The sequence below is a fragment of the Mycteria americana genome, chromosome 2, assembly GCF_035582795.1.
Source record: "Mycteria americana isolate JAX WOST 10 ecotype Jacksonville Zoo and Gardens chromosome 2, USCA_MyAme_1.0, whole genome shotgun sequence".
NCBI lineage: Eukaryota > Metazoa > Chordata > Aves > Ciconiiformes > Ciconiidae > Mycteria > Mycteria americana.
Genome location: NC_134366.1, coordinates 39716560 through 39738781, shown reverse-complemented (window position 1 = coordinate 39738781; position 22222 = coordinate 39716560). Strand labels below are relative to the sequence as shown.

Genomic DNA, 22222 nt, shown 5'->3' with positions numbered 1-22222 from the left:
TTCCAGTGAAAGGGAGCAACTTAAAAAACCTGCTCAGCTATTCAGGTTCTTATCCAATACCCAAATGGATGCTTGAGTTCACTCACAAGGAATCCTAGCCTTTATAATTTGGGCAAAAGAAGTTATGTAGACATTTTTATAGAATAGAGACCTAGGTTCAGCTTTCCTTACAAGCAGTTCTTGTTCTGTACATGAGTTTGAAAACCTGACCAGTGGGAATTATAACAGTGACAGCAACATTACAAAACCCGCATGGAACATGAAGGTTAAAGGGTATGAGAAGATGTGTGTTTCCAAAAAGCACCCTGACGTAGTACTTCCAAAAACCAAAAATTGAAGAGAGATGTTTTTGAGGTGAATTACTTGGAAGTGGAAAAATACACAGATGTTTGGTTGTTTAAAAATATCTCTTGAAATACTTGACTACAAGTCAAAAAGTCTTCTTGCTGTCTTCCTCTTTATTTGTGAGAAATAAGGATGCAATGTCTACCAGAATACCTCAAGCCCTCTTGTCCTCATATGTGTTGTTATTGATAATTTTTTACCTTTAGGAGTAATATAACTTCCAACAGAAGTAGGAAATTTAACTTCATTCTCTCTTGTCATGGGCAGACAAAACCAATGGTCTTCCAGAAACCAAATGAAAAAAGAAACACTCTGTATTCTACAAAATTTTGTCTGTTTTCTTAGTAAAACAGCTTATTTTTTAAGATTTAGTACCACAAAAAGGCCTTCTTGAAAACAAGGCATGCTCATGAACTGAATCTGTCTGTTTAAACATCTGAACCACATCAAAATAACTTGGGGGTTTTTGAGTGTACATCTTTAAATGAGGAATTTTTACTCTCGTCTCTGATGGAGAGTTTAGCTGGCTGTGGGGTCCGGCAATCATAATCATGGGTGGAGTTGAAGCTCGATAGATGTTCCTCATCCTAAATGTGACTCACTTCTTTTTGTGTGTCTTTCTTTCGGTGCCACTGTTTTAAGTGGACAGGGCTTCAAGCAGTTACACCTAAATGGTGTTTTGTGCCTAATGCTTGTGACGTAAGACAGCTAGCATTTGAAGAGTTAATTTTATGAAAAGATGCGCAGAATAGTGTTATTTAACAATATGAATTGTTCTGAACTTCAGTTTCCTTTTTTGCCAGTCTTTTTGGTAGTGTAGTACCAACTTGCATTCAAATTACACTTCCCTAAGTTGCTATGGACATTAAAGTTTGGGATTCGATAAAAGTTAAACAAGCAGCTTTTCTCCCATCCTCTTCCTTTCTAGTTGTTCTACTGAGTGCCAGTATTAAAGACCAGATCGCCTTTTGGACAAGAGCACTCTGGCATCTGATGTTTGCTCATGTAACTTGAACTCTTGATATTACTTGTGCAGTTTTTATTAAAGGTATTTCCATGTATTACTTAAAAACAAAAATACTAGAAAGATATAACTGAGCTATCTTATTTGTTTTTAAAAAGGAATTTTTAATAAGAGGTGGTTGAATATAAGTGAATATTCCAATATAATATGTCACTATAATATATAGGAATGCTTGATGTTTTTTCTGTGCAAATATAGTTTTAATGATTCCCACCAGATTGCTCTTACTGTTCAGGCATTTTAGAAAGGAATCAAACTTTCAATGTGCTTTTTATTGATAAGATTTTATTTTGTGTATGAATTGTGTGTAATGGTTCAGTGAGGATAGAGCTTTTTATCAGTTTTACTTTTGTTGTTTGAGTAGAACCAAATAATCATTAGCTGAATGGGAAGTAAATTATTTTCCATGGATTTTAGTGCTGTTCTGTGAACTTGAACTTCAAATTCAATCACAGAAATTCCATTTTAAAAATGCCCAGAGGCATCAGGTTAAACGAAGATGCTTTTGGGATTGCAAAGTATGTCCAGACAGCAAAGGCATGCAATGTGAATTCTTCCCTGCCTCCTGCTTTGTGGGGATTCCCATTTATCTTTGTGTCCCTGTAATGCGGAATGGTATGCAACAGGCAGTGTCATTCTGCTCTCCTCTAGGTAAAGGTAAAACTCAAGTGTTTGACCTGCTATTTTTCTGTAATACTTCAAATACACTTCAGGTTTCGTGTTAGGAAGAAGCATGATTGCCTGAGATGTTCCAATAGCCAGAAAAGGAAGGGACAGCTGTTCTGTTATGAAGTGCATTACAGTTGGTCACCATTGTTACAGACTCCAAAACTGCGGTTTAGGATGTGTCTGTGGTACTTACTTTTTTTCCCCTAAAACTCTCACCATGGCAGATACCTTATCGTCCCAGGGAAGGAGGTTTCCTGACTAATGTTCATTCTGCTGTTCTTGTTCATTCATTTCTCATGGTGGAAATGTGGATATAGCTCGAAAGTTTTTTATAGCCAAATTTCTTAGCCTTTTTTATTACTGCCATTAGTGACGAAATCAGAATAGATCAGATTGTCCATTTCTGGAGTTTTTAATGCCACTCAGCTAGCATGGGTTCCTCCCTCTTTTGCCCATTCACCCAGACCCAAGTGAAACTTCTGTCCTGTTTCTGAAATATGCCCATATGCAAAATCTGAACTGCTTTATGGTTTGTCCATTTGCAGTTGCTGAGTGTTTGATTTTTGATTTGGAAAATCAAATTTTGGAGAGGAGAGTTAGTGTCTCCTTTGCCCTTATGTAGCTAATAGTCTTTTCTTCTAACGCCCTAAAAGTACTGTGCTTGCTGGTTGATTTGTGTGTCAATGTAGACGCACTAAAAATTACCTTGTTATGGGGATTTTTTTTTTTTTTTTGTCTTGTGGCAGTTCAGAAAATTTTGAGCTTGTGATCTCGAGGAACATGCATGCTTAGAGTGACATTTATATGTTTGTATAAAGTGTTGATCTTTCCTAAAATGGTGCTCTTGTGACCTTTTTCCAGGTTGCTTTGTAGTTCTCTTCTGACTTACCTTTTATTTTCTATTGTATACCTACCACTGCCATCTAAATTTTTAAGGTCTCCACAAGCTACAGTGGCACTCACAAGTAAATGATTTAGTGGTTTAATCCACAGTGTGACAGTTTTTATTATTATTATCTAGAATCAAGTCAAAGAGCATGCACTATTAAATTGGTACTGAAGATCTTAACTAGAAACAACACTGAGGTTTGGCAGATTACGGCTGAAGCGACCCTCGTTGCTAAAGACGCCTCTTTTCTCCTACAAGACAAGGTCTCTAGAGTTATTAGTTACCGCTGTTGTAATGAGCAAGAGGGCAAAGATTCCTCCTCAGTTTTTTGTGATTGCTTGGAAGTCTAGATTTGCTCTGTCCTAATAGATGGCATGAAGAGGATATGTCCTGAAATGTAATGTGTAGTGATAAAGTCTTATTAGTGAAAGTTTAATGCTGGGCTTTCAAAAAATGTTTCTTTCAAATGCAGTACAAGTGTCTATGCAAATAGTAGCATGAACATTAGTTCAAGAAATTAATGGAGTCAGCATGACAAATCTAGTCATTTCAACTACAATGTATCTATCTATCATCTGGCTTCAAAGGTTACTTTGTGGTTAGCTATTTAATATGTGTTATTTTTGTGGTTAATGGCATGCTTTCCTCCTGTTTTTAAGCGTGTAGAAGACCATTATTGTAGCTTGTTAGCCTTGCTCACTATATTGGAGCTGCATCTTAAATTTGAAATATGGCGAGAAAATAGAGGTCTGCTTCTAAAAATGATGTTAGCCAAAATTAGTTAGAAATTTGTTAATTTTTTGACAATGTGAAGTTCTGACAATTGAGTTAAGAAATATTGGGGAAAAAAATCCAAAGAAGCAGCATATTAATTACACTCAAGGTAGGGGTACAAAATTAATTTGTCACAGTTTTACAAGTTTTGAAAACCTAATATTTAATCTTTTTCTTCCACTTTCAGTTGATAATAATACAACTAATTTTCAAGTTCTAGTTAAGTTATGTGTTTTTAAGATACCACTTTGTTTGTGGTTTGACATAATTCCAAAGAGTTAGTGGCCTCAATTACAGAATTATGTACCTGAACTAAACTTTTTTGAAGTTGGAATGTAAAAGCCAAATATTTAAATGTGTTCTTTTTTTGCGTGGAGGAAGAAAAAATTTCTTCAGAGTAGACAGTTATTCTACCTTATGAAATGATAATTCTAAAAACTGTAGCAAAATCTGAAAAGAAAAAAAAATCGGTGTTCTAGTGACTCTCAAGTGTAACACGGGTACTTCACACTGGGAGAGACTTCCGTGGTATTGGACACTATCAAAGAATTGGAAATACTTTGTAATCAAGTTCTTATACATTATCTGTGAACCCAGGAGTTAGAAATCATACTGATTGAATAGTCCTATCTCTCTAACCTAACTGAAACATATACTAAGTGTTATATTTAAAAATAGTTTCACTTACAAGGAATGTTTATTAAAGATATTACAGGGTATGTTGGAATTGAAACTCTTTTAAGATTTATGATTGTGTATTTAGGGTTGATTTCTGCCAGGAACAGATGGTGTTGAAGCAGACAGCTGACAAGTGATACAGCAGAAAACACCTATTAAATGATACTTTGTAAGTGTGATCACGAAATAATGACAGTATTTTAAAGTGTTATTGCAAAACTTGGTTTTGAAGAGCAGATAGGATAAAGAGCAGTTTTTATGAAGGGGGAAGTTGCATTCATGCTTTTCCAAAAAAACAGTTTAATTCAAAGATTTCGGATCAGTAGATGTTGAACTGTTTGAAGGGCAAATTGAAGTTATATTCTGCTATACTCTTGGGGAAGCCATAGTCAGGTTACGGTAGTCTTACTGGATATGTGTAGGATAATAGAGATCTGCCTTTAAGGCATCTAGCTCCTTAAAACTCTCTGTAGTTGTATATAGTTATTCTAAATCAATTGCTGAGCTAGAACCCAAACCAGGAATAAATTGTAATATCTCAAAGGATACTTACTACTTTAAAAAGAGGTGGATTTGAATGCTGCATGTTTAAATTAGCCATAGATTTGTCCATTGTAGATGTTTGGATCCATGAAATAACCAGCGAAACAATTAAAGCCTATGTTTTAGGTAAAACAAAGGTGGCATTACCCTTGCTCTAGGTTCGGGGAGTTATGAAGAAGCTCGTAGCACCACTATCCCTCTCACTTTATTCCAAATTTGGTTTTAACAGGGCCATAAGGCCTTCTCCTATGCATTTCTCATGTCGTAATCCTTATAGAAACTCCTGTGTAGATGAAATGTTTGGGAAACTTGAGTAATGGAAGTACTGCGAATGGAAGGATTATATGTTTTTCATGTAATGCAATCCAAAGACGCATATAAATATGACGTTGGGCACATATAAATATGATGATGTGACACAGAACTGTCATTCTGAAAACTGATTCCTCAAGGACCGAGCCCTTTTACTGCTTTTTAGTTTGTTGACAGCATTGACCAATATCTGGAATTAAACTTTGGAGTTTCTTATTAGGAATATAAATTTCTTTGTTGTTTCTACTGGAATACCAACACTCTCTTTCAACTATGTAATACCTGCCTAATGCAATTAATGGGATGTGTTTCCTTACTAACATTACAGCTTATTTAGAGTTGTAATAGCCCCATTTGCCTTGCAGATTTTTGAATTGGAAAATGAAGATGGCACAACACTTGCTTTTCTGTGTTGTCAAATACTGAAGTAATACTGCGATATTTGGGATTAAATAGTACCAACAGTGTTAGATTTTACATTCTGTGTAACAGTGACTTTTATGTACAAAACCCCTTCTCTCTTGAAATGTTTCTTTTAGTGTCATTTCAATTATGAAATTAAAGGAACAACACTAGGGCCAGTGTTTATGTTAGTATGATATACATCAGTGCTGCAAGATGTCTGCTTCCAAAGTTGCTTGCTAAAACTGAAATCTTGATTAGTGTTATTTACTGTAATTCTTTATATGCAGTAGTTGGTATTTGCAGATGAAATTTGTTCATCAAATTATTACTGTTTTTTAATAAAAAGGAGTTGATCTGTATAGCAATACTTTAGCAGCATCTAAAATACCAAATTCTCTTTAATTTTACTCATATTTCATTTATTAAAATTCACCAAGAAAATGTAAGACTTCAGATGGAACAAGATTAGAATTTTCTTTTAATGGAAGCAGGGACTTCTGCATACTGATGAGAGCTTGCTGAATGAAGCATTTCTGCTTTTGTAAGAAGTTCTGAAAAACAGGTTTTTAAATACTAAACCAAAAACTTTCTCACAGAGAAGTTAAATTACAAAAAAAAAAAAATGTCTGGAAGCATCAAAAAGTGCCAGCTGTGAAACTAGGGGGGGGGGGGGGGGGGGGAGTCAGGGCTTCTGTCAAAGCACCCTCAGCATGCAGAATACTTGTGGTCGATAGACACCCTGGGGCTTGGGATTGTTGAAATACCAAGCTCTGGAGTTGACCCAGAAGGTGACAAGCCACGAACGTCCCAGCAGGGCTGCCCTGATGCTGTAGAGCAGGGAGGTCTCCACCAGCCTCCTGCATACATACCCTCCCAGTTTGTACTCCCTGCTGCAGAACTGGGAGCTGGGCTTTGAGTATTTTCAAGCTGTCAGCTTAAGAGCAGCAAAACTGAAATATTTGCATGACTGGAAACACATAGCTTGAAAACATAGGAGCTCTGGAGTGGAAATGTAGCTTGCGTTCGAGCTGCTTTCATGTTTGTATCTTGGTGGTTTCAGGATGCTCAACAGTTTCCATTAGTAGAGGTTGGATTTTTGGAGAAGAGTGGCTCGAATTTATCAGAAATTTGGATGTTTCAGGAAAACATATTGGGGTTTGGTGATTAGCATTTTTCTAGACAAACACCTCCCTTCTCTCCACCATTTTATTGGAAGATTGCTGATTGGTTATATCAGATTGGTTACGTGCATGACTTCTGTCACTGAGATGTTAAAAAAAACCCAGCAACAACAAAAAACCAAACCAAACAAACCAACACCACAACAGATGTGATGAAAAATTTGATAATAATCAGTTTTGCCATTTAAGTGGGGAATGCAGTTTTTGCTTGTCTTCCTGAGTGAATATTGTCTCTACAGCAGGAGGTACTCATGCCATCTTATTTTCTCTAATTCTACAATGAAATTGCAGACAGTATAATATCGTACTCATTTTTCTGTCTTCCTTAATCTGTAGGTTGTAGGCTCTTTAGCATTATCATAAAGGCTTAAATGAGGTTGCAAAAAATTAGCTAGCTATAGTAGCTCCGCTCCTCCAGACTGGAGGAGTGAAAACTGATTTTCATTGCTGGCTGGTCTTTATTGCCTTTGGGCTGAGGAAGCAAGTTGTAATATGTGTATTACTTTTTCCTGTCTGTGTGTTGTTTTTTTGGTTTTGTGGGTTTTTTTTTTTTTCCCCCTAGATGGCAAGTCCTTGGTGCCAGGGGCTGTCTTTTTTGTCATAAATATGTAATCTGCAATTTTGACATACTGGCAAGTAATTGGTACTGTGAGGCATTATAGTGTGTTAGTGATAGTAAGTAGGATTGATTCCTTATTCAGGGTGCATCAGTGTCAAGCTTGCACTGCTCAATTTGGAATTATTTGTGTGTAATTCAAAAAATTCTGTTAGGAAACATTGATAAGATGGTGACTGTGTAACTTTGACTTTTTCTGAGCAGGGACTAAACAGGGAATAGGTTGTTTGGGGCGGGGGGTTGTGTGTGTGCCATTGTTGTCTTGGGGGCAGTTGAGTGTTCTAAGTTCTGAAATTGTCTTTTGTGTTTTAGAAGTGACTTCTTGGGTCTCAGCTCTCGTTTTGCTATCAGATCTCTCCTGCCATGGAGTTTAATTTTCTTCTTGTATGCTGCTAGCTCTCAAGTAGTGATTCACTGAATAAGGTTATTTTGGCTAGGGAGAGGAATGCTTTTCACAATAAAATGTCAATTAAAACGTGCGTTAATTTTTAGCATAGTTGTGACACAACAGTTGAATTAATAGAAATTTCTTGCGACTTAAAAGCTCTTGCTGCTTATAATCTTGATCCTTCACCCCTGTTGTATTTGAAACTCTACTAAAAAGATGTAGACATCTAAGCAGAGCTTAGGCCAGAACCAGGATGCTGACTGATGATCCATCTCTTTTCTGATTTCTCAGTGGCCTTCCCTCAAAGAGCAAACTGGTTGGCTCTTGTTCATTTTTATCATTCACTGTGATGTGAAACTGATCTTATTTTTCTGCTTAAGCTATAAACTGGTGCGGGGAAATTGGCACTGATCCTGAAAGAGTTGAGAAATATTTTGTGCTAGTCTTTCAAAAGTGAATCTTCATCAGTATATTGTGTATTGCTAAGTAAGTTCTCTTACTTGTGCCTTCAAAAGGACCTTAGATCAGCCTGAACTAATCAAAAGTGCTGGGTCTTACTTGCATCCTCCAGGGTGTTTTCTGCAAAATAAATTGTGTCTCTGCCTTCTCTTTGCTTATTTACAGTAAACAAAACAGATTAAATTGGATTTCAGTATTTTTGCCCCTACTCACTCCTGCTGCTCTTCTGTTTTCTATTTAAAAAATAACTGCTGAAACTAACTTCAAACTGTCCAAAGAAAATGTTTCTTACTAATTGTTGCATATGAAGGTGACACACCATTTTTAACTGTGTAGGACAGCCTCAAGTTCCTGTCTCTGGAGACAAGTGAATGGTGATTTCTAACTGATGGGTTAATCTAAAGATGTGAAGAGCATCTATCAATCAGTGTATGTCAGGAAAACACTAGTTGACTATGTAGGTATTAAGAGTTCCTTAGGGAGAAGCATGCTTGTCTTAGTAAATGTGACTAACGTCTTTAGAGTAATTATGTTTTCTAAAATATAAAATGTACAATATTTGGAAGATGCACTTTTATGCAGTGTTTTTTCATAACTCATACAGAATGATAAAACATACTTTTTTATTTTAAATAAAACCTTTTTTCCCCCCTCTTGCCACAGGATAATGAGAAAAGGACCCCTTTACATGCTGCTGCCTATCTGGGAGATGCAGAAATTATTGAACTACTTATTTTATCTGGTATGTTCTGTTCCTGTTAATGGAAAAAAAGATAACTCTATGCACATCCAAAGAAATATTAATGTACATCTTGGTCTGTGTAGCTTTTATTGAGATATTTAATGTACTAGAAATTAAAGATGCTTGTACTGAAATTTTGGTTTCCAGATTTATCAGTGTTATAATACTGTGTAGTTCTGCTCTAAAATATTTCTTTGTAGAAAGCTTTCTCAGTTATAGCTATTTTTATTTGTAGCTTGATCAGCTTTAGGTAGTTTAACACTAGTTTAAAGAATTAATATTATATGTTATAGGTAGATGTTAGCAGCATTGCTTTGATTCTGAAATGGCCTTCAGAAAAACAAGTAACGTTGAACATAGAAGATGGCATCCAGAGTTGGTTATATTATTTTTAAGTATCCTTTGCTCTTGGCTTAAATGCACAGAATATAATTAGGATCAGCTGAAAATTTTAAAACCTCTTGTCTTTTTTTCTATTTGTACTAAGACAAAGTGCAAGTTCTGTAAAACAGTATACTTAACGTCTTTAAGGAGAAGAAAAAAAAGGTAGAAAACCAAGAAACTAAATAAAACCTGAAAGCAAAACTTCATGATTGAGATACTAAATTGATTGTCTTTGATCTTGGACAAATCTACCTATTACGTAGCTTGAGGCTGAATTCATGATATGGAGCTTCAAGGTTAAATAGAAAGATTAAAACTTGTAACTACTTTAATCTTCAGTCTGCTTAATGGTACACCTTACCTGTGCAAAGCTGGCTATTTCCACACATACACACACACCCCCTACACACCTCCCATCAACCTTTAATAACAAATTTTGCTTTAAGGAAATGTCACTTTTAAGATTGTAGGAGTGACTTCCAGACTTTCAATTGAAATTGCCAGGCACAATTTAGTTTGTTATAATTTAGCAAGATATAATTTCTCATTATATATATTATATGTACTCACTATATATAATTATGTATACTTATAATTAATAGCATTATGTATATTTTATATATTTCTCATGGAAATATTCTATAGTGATAACTCGTTGAGAAAAGTTCACCTGTGTTGCTGAGAAGGTGCTGGTTTTCCCTATCACGGAAAGAAACAAGTTCTGGTGCACCTTGAAAATAGATAATGACCCCCTTTCTTCCGAAAAGGGATCTTGGATTTGGCAAGGATATTTCTTTTTGTTTGTGTTTTCACAGTAATTAAAGCCAAACAAAAACCCAAAACAACTAACCATGTTATAAACTTTGCAGCGTTGTAGTCAGCTACTTTGGGAGTGAAGCTTCTGACTGTTTTGGGTGAAGAGAGTCCAGTTACCAGAACTGTGATTGAAGAAAATATCTCTCTCTCAGGCAAAGGGCTTATGGAAGGAGCGAGATTCTAGTTCAGATAGTAATGAAACAAGATCCTGATTGGGGGATGGCAGTAGGGGAAGAAAGGTTAGTCATGCTATTTGGGCACATAGCCTGGGGATAAGTGTAAGAAAAATGGAAGAACAAAGGAGGGAAGTGAAGAACTAAGAATTAGAGCTGTACAAATAGTCCAAAGTTGAGCTGTTGCGTAGAGGAGAGGTTGTGGGGTGCTGCTGTGTCTGCAGATTGTTCAGGAAGACTGGGAGGCATTGATATGTCTCAGATAACATGTATTTAATGAAAATCAAGATTTACTTACACAAAACAACGCATTAAATAGTTGCAAAATCAAAAGGTTCAAAAGCTGTGGAAGGTATAGGCAATATCGGTCTAACCTTGCTGTGCTCATGTGCTATGCTGTGGACTTCAGTTACGTGTTTGTGCCTTGCTGTAGAAGCACAGCCTTATGAATTTCACAGGGAGGGGCTGTGCTGGGAACGAATCGGAGTGGTACAGTGAAGGAGGCACAGATGCCAGTTATTGATGCATTTGTAAGCGAATGAAGAAGGGCATTCATTGCAGGAGGAGACAGTGATGTCTGCATGTTAAGGCTGTTCAGTTTGAAAGGCTGTGCTGTACTTGGGCACTAATCTGTATATTACCTCCGTGCAAGCTGTGGTTTTAGGCAAGCAGCTTAAACCAGACTCTTTAAAAAGTAGTCACCAATTTAGTCTTCCTCATTTGTGAATGCTGGATTTGAAATCTTTGTGGTTTGTGAAGTGTGAGCACTCACAGCTGTACCTGAAGTGCTACACCAGCTACTTCTCTGAGAAATCAGGTCTAGGTGTCTCAAAATGCACAAGCCAAGATTTTTCTTTTAACTCTCTTAATTGGAGATGGGGAACAGAGGTTAAGTGTATTTATCCTCTCCATTTCATAAAGATACAGAAAATTCATCTATTGTGTTTCAGCTGGAAATCAAATCTCTCCTTTGAGACAGATGTATAATGTTACATTTTGTTATAACAGATGAGCATTAGGGAGCAAATAAAGGACATCTGTTACACAGCAAGGTTTGAAGAACGCTTGCCATGTTGCAAGACCTCTTTTTGAGCAATGAGAGAATAGTTTGTTGAATAAATAACATTTCTGAACAACAGTCTCCTCTGTGCAGTAAATTTGCATGTAAAAATTTTGTATGTGGCTTTAATTGACCTATTGTAATATATTTGCACAAGGGGTTGAATTAAGTAGCGTAGACTTCTTTCATCCTAGCATTTCTCACCTTGTGAGAGCTTGGCTTTGCAACTTGTAATGTCTTCTAACGTAGTTTTTCTGGAATGTTATTAGGAACCACTTTACAGTTTTCCTGCTGTGCAAGCTATCTTACAAAGACTGTTTGCTTTGACTTTTTTATTCTTTCTTCAAACTGGGCCTCAAAATTACTGAAGTCAGTATTAATGTTTCCACTACTCAGTGGCTCTTAACTGATTCTTTCTCATTATTCTTAGGTCTCTATTCTTAGTTAAAGTGCGTATCATATGTTACCTAGACATAGTTTTTTAATTTGATTGGAACTTCTTTTGCATCCTCCAGGGGATCCGTGTTGCTTTCAAGTATGCATTTTGGATCATATGTTGATGTTAGAATATCTTTATATTACTTTGCTATAGACCTAAGCAACCCATATTGCACGTGCTGAAGGTATAACCGATTCAGCCTGTTTGCAGACTTTTGTGGAATAAGTTTTCAGTCTTACAAGCATACTTACTTAGTTTTTGAATTCTTGAGATATTTTCCCACCAAATATCAAGGTTGCTCTGTGACCTCTCCTATTGTAGTCTTTCACCTGGGCAAGGGACCTGAAGGTGATGGTTTGGATACAGGCTCTGAACAGCAAAGGAAATTGCTTCAGTGACTCCAGTTTGGGGCTGGACATTTAGGTTGCCTTTTGTTTTTTGTCTTGAGACAATGCTTCACTTGTCCCCTGAGGATGTGAACGTCTTGGCAGCAAATTGTCATACCACTATGGTCTGTGGAAGTCTAAATATTCAAATCATCTCTCCCTGTTAGATTGTAGCTAGATAAGCAATTAGCATTCCTAAATTTATTAGGTAAGGAGGTGAACAGTAAATAAAAGAGGCATAAAGATGGCTGTTTATAGCATACAGAATGATGGAACAAAAGTTTATATTTTAGTCACTTGAGAATCATAATTTTAGAAGCATTTTCTTTTTTGTATTACTCTGTGAAGAGTTGTAACACCCATCATCAGTTGTATTTTTATCATGTATGTACAACTCTGCATCCTGGTGTGCAAATACATTTGTCTACTTTGCATAATTGCACTGACTTTAATTGTGTAAATACTTGATAGCAAACCACTGAGTAGAAAAGTTAAATAATTAAGACTTTAATTAACTGAATGTCCAACTTTTTCTTATTTCCAAGAAGTCCTGATTAAAAAAAAAAAAATCAAACCCTTCTTTCAGTTAAGTCCTGCATGTGAACTGTTCTGGGGAGGTTTCTTGCTTTATAAAAAAATCATTCTTTCTGTTTGTCCTACACTTTTTTTAATGCCATCAGAATCTATTCTGCAGGCAAGTGACATGTGAGGAGCAAGGTAGATTAGTGTGATCCCAGAATGTGTTCTTTTGATTAGTAACTTTTTTCATGTGTTTTCTTTAAAATACCTTGCAGATTATTACTGCTTTCACTGAAATCAACATAATTCATGAAAATAAACATCTGAATTATCTGTTGTTTTCTTTTGAATAGATTTAGTTACTATATTGCATTGATACTTAAATACTAACACAACACATTTGTGGTTGTTTAACCCAAGATTTTCACTGCATGGAGCTCAGTGTACATGAGTGTGTGGTCAAACTCAATCTCATTAAGGTTTGGCAGCCCACAAGTTTTTGTTGTGCTTTCCTTTGGGTCAGCTGGAAAATGTAAGAATCGTGCTGACACTGGAAAACTACCGTTACAGTAATAACAGATTTTGGAGGATAGTAAAGATTCTCCAACATGACTCCACCCTACCTGCGTTTCTTTCATCTAATTGTGAAGCTATGCAAGGATTAAAAGTCCATGCAATGACAGTCACACAGCTCAGCTGTTGAAAGGCTATCGCTGCCAAATATCAGCCACATGATGCTCCCTTTGTTTGGATTGCAGATGTACCCACACGCTGAAGGCGTTTCACAGGGGCTCCTTTTGCACTGGCTGTATCTTTCAGCCGCTTCCTCTTCTTTTGACAATGATGTTGGCCACTGTTTTCTTTTTCGAGCTGTCTTAACTTCCCTCTGGCAGCAGTAACAGTCAGTTGCTGTGAAGAAAGTAGCTGTGACGCTCTTTGAGAGAGAAAATGAAGCTGACTTATGAAAAGGTAGAAGCGTTTAGTAGCTCGAGGAGTCCGAGAACCTTGTGTTGCTCTCTGAAGCTCGAGGAGGTGGTGGCTGAGGTGCGGCAGAAACTGCAGTTCTGAAAAGAAATTGACTTCTTACATTGACAAGGCAGCAAAGTTCTGGAGGATGGCTTTGACTTGATTGTGGTTTTCCTCTCTTTTGTGGCCAGTGTATCTCCATGTGTTGTTTGGTTTTGGTGATGTGGTTGTTGTTTTGTTTGGTTGGTTGGTTGGTTTTGGTGGGGTTTTTTTAACAAGAGAAATAAAAACTGTTGTTGAAGCATCATTGTAGCTGATCAAAAGATATTCTAGTCCTGTCCCTCAGATTTTTTTTCACTATTCTATAGATCCTCTACTATGCATTTAGCTTATAAATAGGAAGAAGCTTTCTTTCAATAACATCTTATTAATTATTTTTGCAGCAATAAAAATAATTTTCCAAGTATCCAAGTTTTCAATAGGAAATTACCCTAGATTTCTGTTAATGATTGCTCCAATTCATGCCTCAGATCTTCTTTTACTTTACAAACATTTTCTATATCTCGTCCTGAATGTTCTCACATATTTTTCTATGTAAGGAAAAGTTTTCTTCTCCATCTGTTCATTACTCTTCGCTGGGTAAAGAACTGGCTGGATGGCCGGGCCCAAAGAGTGGTGGTGAATGGAGTTTACTCCAGTTGGTGGCCAGTCACAAGTGGTGTTCCCCAGGGCTCTGTGCTGGGGCCAGTTCTGTTTAATATCTTTATCAATGATCTGGATGAGGGGATCGAGTGCACTCTCAGTAAGTTTGCAGACGACACCAAGTTGTGTGGGAGTGTTGATCTGCTGGAGGGTAGGCAGGCTCTGCAGAGGGACCTGAACAGGCTGGATCGATGGGCTGGGGTGAATTGTATGAGGTTTAACAAGGCCAAGTGCAAGGTCCTGCACTTGGGCCACAGCAACCCCATGCAACGCTACAGGCTTGGGGAAGAGTGGCTGGAAAGCTGCCTGGCGGAAAAGGACCTGGGGGTGTTGGTTGACAGCCGCCTGAATATGAGCCAGCAGTGTGCCCAGGTGGCCAAGACAGCCAATGGCATCCTGGCTTGTATCAAAAATAGCGTGGCCAGCAGGACTAGGGAAGTGATCGTGCCCCTGTACTCGGCACTGGTGAGGCCGCACCTCGAATACTGTGTTCAGTTTTGGGCCCCCCACTACAAGAGAGACATTGAGGTACTGGAGCGGGTGCAGAGAAGGGCAACGAAGCTGGTGAAGGGTCTGGAGCAGAAGTCTTCTGAGGAGCGGCTGAGGGAGCTGGGACTGTTTAGCCTGGAGAAAAGGAGGCTGAGGGGAGACCTTATCGCTCTCTTCAACTACCTGAAAGGAGGCTGTAGAGAGGTGGGGGTCGGTCTCTTCTCCCAGGTAACAAGTGACAGGACAAGGGGAAATGGCCTCAAGTTGCGCCAGGGGAGGTTTAGACTGGATATTAGGAAATTTTTCTTCACCGAGAGGGTTATCAAGCCTTGGAACAGGCTGCCCAGGGAAGTGGTTGAGTCGCCATCCCTGGAGGTATTTAAAGGACGTTTGGATGAGGTACTTAGAGACATGGTGTAGTGGTGGTTTTGGCAGTGTTAGGTTTATGGTTGGACTCGATGATCTTAAAGGTCTTTTCCAACCTATATGATTCTGTGATTCTGTGATTCCCCAGTGTAGTCTGAGAATTTCTGCTTGCCACTTCAAGTACTTCCATGGTCATCTTCTCTAGATAAAAAGTGGATCATTTAAAAAGGAAAAACTTCTGAAGCTAATACTAGCCCTTAGGAAAACAATTTAATAGAATCTAATTACAGTAGGACTGCTGGTTATTCTCAGCAATTTATACATGGGATCTTCCTAATTTCTGCAAAGATAATTTCTAGAATTACTTCAGTATACTAATTGTTAAGACAAAGTTTGTTAGCTTTTTAAATGCAATCTAAAGATCTTATTTACATCTTTTACTCCTAAATAAACATTTCAGAGCTTCAAATACTGAACATCAGGTGTCTGTATTACATATGTGAATGAAAACACTTTTGCTTTGTTTGCTTGTATTATGATATTGTTCAATCACTAGCACATCTTGTACAATAACAAAGGAAAATACCATCCTTGACAGTCTGAAAATACGGACTACAAACAGAACAGTGGAAGGCAATTCAGTACTTAAGTCAGTACTGTGAGCGAAGATGAAAATGTCTTGTCAGTTCTGTTGTATTTCTTTTCTGAATCTGTTTCCAACTAGTGATGCATAAGGAATGTAGCCGCTGCATTCATTGGTCTTCTGAGGATATTTACAAATGGGAAGAATTCTGGTGCAGAGTAGCTCGGGAAGAGAGTCACAGCAAAAGTTCTTACAAGAGGAGCACAGAGGTGATGTGCTGAGACACGGCTGTATATAGTTATATGGCACTTTATGGATGAAGGAGGAGGTGTGTGGCTGTTCCTTGCAGGTTTCCTGCCTAGTCATTCATTGCCTGTCTCTTCAAGAGATGGTTGAGATGCTAGCTCTTATTCAAATGTAAGGGTGTTGACACCAATGAAGTAGCAACTGGATTGCAGAAACATACATTCAGGTATTGCTGGCTAATAGCACATTTAAATATGCAATTGCCAGATATGGACTGGTATAATTAAAGCTTCCAGGATTGTTCTGTAAATTAGTGCATGTATTGAGTTGGAAAATGTGTCTCTTGGAACATAAATTTGCTGAAAGTAAGCATCACTGAGTTTTTCAGTAGCTTCTGTATTAGATTTATTAAATAAAACATGTCTTTCTAATTGTCAGTCTTGTGAATGCAACTTTGCAAAATGAAGTATAAGATTCAAGGAGGAGGGAAGAGAAATATGTAATACTTCCCTCCTCCCCCCCCGCCTTTTGCAGAGCAAAAATCCTGCTTTCATATTTGCCTAGATGTGTAAACTTACTAGGCTGTACTAGCAAAGCTGGTGATGAAAGGGAAGGTCTTGTTTAATATTTCAGTTTAGTGCACAAACGTGGAAGAATAAGTTGGTTTGTTTGGAAGATGCAGTTTCAGGGGAGTGTCATTTACATAATCAGTGCTTACGTGCAAGCAAAGATGATGGGTATTTGTGTTGCAGTATTGTATTCGATATCTCTGGAAAGCCTCCAAATCCTTTTCCTGCAACCTCTCTGGCATTAAAAGAATTGGAATATAAGAAATTTTACATTAAACAAATGAAATATCTGAGCAGTTTTAATAAACATGTTACGATCAGGCCTCTGAAGTCTGGAAGATCCAGTGGGGTGGGGGTGGGGTTTGTTTGGGGTTTTTTTGTTTTTACAAATTGGGGATTGAGGTACGCTGCACCGTGTTTTGAAAGAGCAAACTGCTGCATAACTGGCATTTGAAATGTGAGAAATGCTCTGGTTAACACGTCAGCAGGTTGAGCTTCACAGAGATAATGTTGCATCAGCAGCGTTCTACAGTGAATTATATACATACATGTGTTCAAACTGTCTTTAAGCAAACCATGAAGCAAATCATCTTTAAGCAAAAGATACTCAGTAAAGGTGTAATATATTTTCCAACATTTATTTGCAATGATCTGGGGTAGAGCTTTACTTCAGAGGGTGAAGGCTGTAACCTTCCTCACTGTTGCACGGTAGTAGGAGTATGCTAGGTTTGGGGGAGCTTTATGTCTCATAGAGAGGATCTGAAGGGGGAGGGAGGAACAGTAACATTTTCCCCAAATCATGTGCTAGGGAGTAAAGAACAGCCTAGAGGGGGATTACGTCCTCAGATACAAGGCTGTTTGGAGAAGCTGTTTTATGAAATTTAAATCATTCTTGGCAGCATATCTTCTTGCAGAAATTTAAGGGGAAAGTATCTCTATGTTAATTTAAAATATTATTTTGTTGAACATATCTAGGGCTATAGATCTCCCGATTCCCATGTTAATAATGCATACGCATTTTTTGGTAGTACGCTTTTTCTGATTATTACTTTAAAACTTTGTCTTTCAATCTAACAATTTTGGAACTCCTTTAAGAGTTGTTTGTTGTTGGGGGAAAAACAAACTTGGTGGTTCTTTCTTAAGTCAGTCCTTCAGAGATTTAGATCTTTTGTCAAAAGTCAACTTTGTTTTTTCCTTTGTCAGAGAATCTACAAATTTTTTGTGCATTTGAAATGTTAACTTATTTTAATGTCTACGTATTACAATAATTTAACTCTGGGATGTCCTAGGCCTAGGCTTTCTTGCTTCTTTGGGTGGAGGATCACTTACGGGGGAGGGCAGCAGGGGCACAGATATTGTTGTATTGGCTTTGTTCTTTTGAGAGGACCATGTTACTTTTAGGTATCACTTCAAATTTCCTTAGGCATTTCTTTGGCTGATGCTGATTTTCTTTCTTACCAGAAACAACAAACACTTTCAGATATTCTTTTCCTTTAGTCCTAGCAAGTTTGATTAACTCACCACTGGGAAAACCTTTTGTACAGTATCTTTTTGTATTTATTTCTGCTCTCTTCTGATGCCATTTTTAGGGTGTGTGTTAAAGTACCAGAAAGGTCAGTGAACGACTTAGCTGAACCCATAAGCACGGCTCGGACTTTAAGTACATTTTCATTAGAGCTTAGATAACTGCCACCTCCTTGGAGTGGAAACATGCATTTCTCCCCTTCTGCTGGGCATGGTGCTTCTCCTATCTCAGGCTCCGTCACCTGAGGAAAATCAGGCTAGTGATTAGTGACCTAGTAACTCCCTTAATTCCTTTAAAACACTTCAAAGACATTTGTATTCTAAAATTAGAAGTAGAAATCAGTTAGACTTTGAAAGTCCTCATTCCTTGGTTGTTGGATGTAGATGTGAAGTCAGGTGGAGCTTGGAGTACCATTTTGGCTCTTATTTTTGTCTCGTCTGCTAAAAACAAGGTGTGGCTAACAATAACCTGGAAGGCAATCAAGAATTACGGATACATTTGAAATATATTGATTATGTTCTCACTTACTGATCGTTCAGGTTATTGTCTTTTGGGAAGGATTACCAAACATCCTAAGACATTTCTGGTGACATTTAGAATCTTCAAATTCTTTATTTGCTCAAGTTCTATGCAGAATTTGGTACAGTACATTATGGTACGTTACATGATATGGAGCAGTATGCTAGGTCCTTATGATGGTTGACAAAAGCAGATAATTTGTGGTAAGATTAAGTCTCTTGAACTTTTGTTAGATTGTGGGGGTTTTCTTCAAATGGACTTGGTCTTTATTCCCATTCCTTCAAACTTATTTTTCAAAAACTTTTGAACTTGGAAAATAGGATGACACCCAAAGCTTCTGAAATTTGGATAAGGAAAGAGACTGGAAATCCCTGAAATTGTAGCCAGCAATTAGACTTCGGGCTCTGTCTGGTGCTTGGAAGACCTAGGGTCAAAGTGGGAGTTTGGATCCAGCATCAGCTTCCATGTTGTGTTCTTAAGCCTGAAAGGAATGGATTGACTAGAACCTGATCAACTCGGAGAACTGACTTCAAATCTTTGGTTTGCTTAGTATATGCAACCACGATTTTGTACAGACTGCTAAGTTTCTTAGTCAGGTTGTTCAGCTGGACTGGGAGAGACTTCTTTGCTGGTGCAGGTCTGGGAGACTTGGATCACAATACCCTGTCTGTCAGCTGATATCCTGACCAGCAGCCTGTTTGCCATTTTGTGTCTTACTGGCCTTCCATCCTTTTCTATTATTTGCATAGAAAAAATTAAAGTTGGTTCTGGCATAACAATATTATGTTTAGCCTGAGAAGTTAACGAGCTCTGACCATGTAGCATTGATGTTACTGTGTGATATCATATATTGCTCTATGAACTCATTCCAACAGTATTTCCAAACTATTTTTTCAAAAACATTACATTTTGTCTAAGCCATCACATCTCTCTAAAATCTCAGTAGTTTTCAAATAAAGATGCCTAAATTTCCACTGAAGGTATAAAAAAAACCTATAAGGTTACATATGTTGGTTATATATACACACATATATAACCTTATACACACACATATACATATACATGTATATGTACGTATATGTGTGTGTATATATATATCAGTAAGAAATTAAATCATTAAGCTTAATCATTAAGTTTTCTTGTTTGTTGAAGTTCACTGGAAATTAGAAAGTAGTTCAGTTGCTTCTTTCAGGATAAAAATCCCCAAATCCTTCTTTCCTTTTATTATTAAGAAAAAAATTAAAATCCAGACCCAGGCTTGTGTTCCTTACAGATGTTTGAGTGACCTTTTTTCCTGGGAGCGGGGACAGCTGTTTCTTGGGTCTGCTTTTAGAAGCAGAGAGATGTGGTTGTTCCAGTCTAGTTCATGAAGGGAGGTCCAGGAGGTCCTGAAGCGGGCTAGGTGACCTGGCGGAGTAGAGAAGATTCATTCCCAAATTCCCAGTAGAAGTGTCATTCTACATACCTAGGTGTCAGACTCACCAACTGCAAGGCAGCTGGAGGCATGGGGAATAAATGTAGCCTTTTTCTCTATTTTGATGGAGAATTTCAACTGTAGTGGCAAAATAAGACGTTTTTGTTGCTGAATGAAGGCAAGGAGTCAGTGTTTCATATCCAACAGTCTTTTATGTACCTTTGGAAATGCAAAAGATTATAGAGGACTACCTAGTGTAAAAAGATGAGTACACTTTGATGGATGAGTGTTATGGATGCAGCGTTAGAAGAATTTTCTCAAAGGGTGGGCTTCAACTGGAGAAAAGACTCCTGTTCCATTTTTGGCATCATGCTGTGTTAATGAGTCTAGAATAACTATCTTCCAATAGTTCTGTTTATGTATTGGAAAATATTTAAGTCTTTCTGTAAATATATTGTAAATTTCTGTTTTTCTTACTTTTTGTTACAGGAGCTAGAGTTAATGCCAAAGACAGCAAATGGTTGACTCCTTTACACAGAGCTGTGGCATCTTGTAGTGAGGTATGCCTTTTTTTTTTGGACTGCTTTATGTTAAAATAAGACATCTCAAATTACCTTCTGTTCTTTGTTCTGTTTTTATAAAGTAAAACTACTCCAAATATCTGGAATTGCAAAACACTTGCAACAGTTTAATGTGTAGAGAGTATATATGTCATATGCCTGAGTAGGAAGAAGGGGGAGATGATAAACTTCCAGTTCTCAGATTTGCTCTCTGCTCAAATGCCGTTACCCTAGCAGAGAGGATTCGGCATGCAGTGTTCTCAAGTCCAGGTTACTTCTCTTAAGGTAACCAGAATGGTTCAGTGTGAGGGAATTAGAGATGAAATAAGATTTAGTACAGTTTTTACAGCATAATCTTTGCATTTCCTCATTTTTTACATGCTCATCTGTTCAGGCATTGAAGAAATAAATGGTTCTGTAAGGCCTGCAAACATCTTTTTTAAAAAAGGTGATTAATGAGTAATGATAGTATTGAAAATCACTTTAAAAGTTGTAAATTAAATATGTAGAAAGTTTTTGAAGTCTACCAGTGACACAATTGTGAGAATATAGTAATGTGAGAAATTAATTTGTTGTTGTTCCTCTATTGTGGATGTCCTAATAAAAATTTTAAATGCCTGTAGAAGATCAAAAAAACCCAGAGAAATGCTGAGCTTGTTATGTGAAAGAGTTTATGCAAAACTATCTCCTTTGAGATCCTGAGTCAAATAGATGCTCATTTCAGTATGTCTCAAAAATAAAGGATTTTTAAAGATTCTGTGTAAATTTTTGTTTGAGAAGGTGGAATTGAATATTTTGGTTTTGGCAAGCATTGAGCTTCAAGTATTTGATCCACGAACTATCTAAACAAGACTTGTTTCAGTTTTTGCTTTGGAATTCCCTGGATAAATTGCATTATTTTGTCAGTAGCATTAATAGCTAAGTTATGTGGAGATCGTGTTATTCAAAACAGTGTTTGAAAATGAATCTCCAAGGGTGCCTTACTCCCAAATGCTATTTGTTCTTCTTGAGGTATTTTTAGGCTGCTCCTTTGGGAGCTGACCGAAGCACCAAATACTGCATTCTTCAGAGCTGAGGGACAGTAAAAGCTCCTTGTATCACCAGTGCTTGTAGAGAGGAGTGCTGCAGACAAACTGGACATAAATGATAACTTCAAGAAATGCAACCATGGTCATTTTTTAAAATGCGGAATATTTTAAACAAAATACTAACCAAAGGTAAATGAAACATGTAAACCAATCAGTCTACCCTAAAAGCAATGATAGGTGCCTGTCAGAATTTTCTATTTATAAACACGGTAAGTCATAGGAGCCCACATATGTAGATGGAGAATTGGTTGGTACATGTAGGCATTTTTCCAGCTGACAGACTTACATAGTTTTTTAGGCATTAGATGAAAAAAGCTGTAATGAAAAAAAAATCTTGATAATGATTTCAGTAAAACAGCTGGATTTACTCTTGAAGCAAGGACAGCTGCAATG

At 37.4% G+C, this 22222-nt stretch overlaps 1 protein-coding gene across 3 annotated transcripts in view; it reads left to right on the top strand.

Moving 5' to 3' along the window:
* Positions 1-22222, top strand: part of ANKRD28 (ankyrin repeat domain 28) — a 126977-nt gene that overhangs the window by 59080 nt on the left and 45675 nt on the right. For all 3 annotated transcript variants that reach the window (XM_075493096.1, XM_075493095.1, XM_075493094.1), the window contains exons 3-4: positions 8947-9025; positions 20671-20741. In XM_075493096.1, the coding sequence (XP_075349211.1) occupies positions 8947-9025; positions 20671-20741 (150 nt within the window). The remainder of the gene's footprint in view (positions 1-8946; positions 9026-20670; positions 20742-22222) is intronic.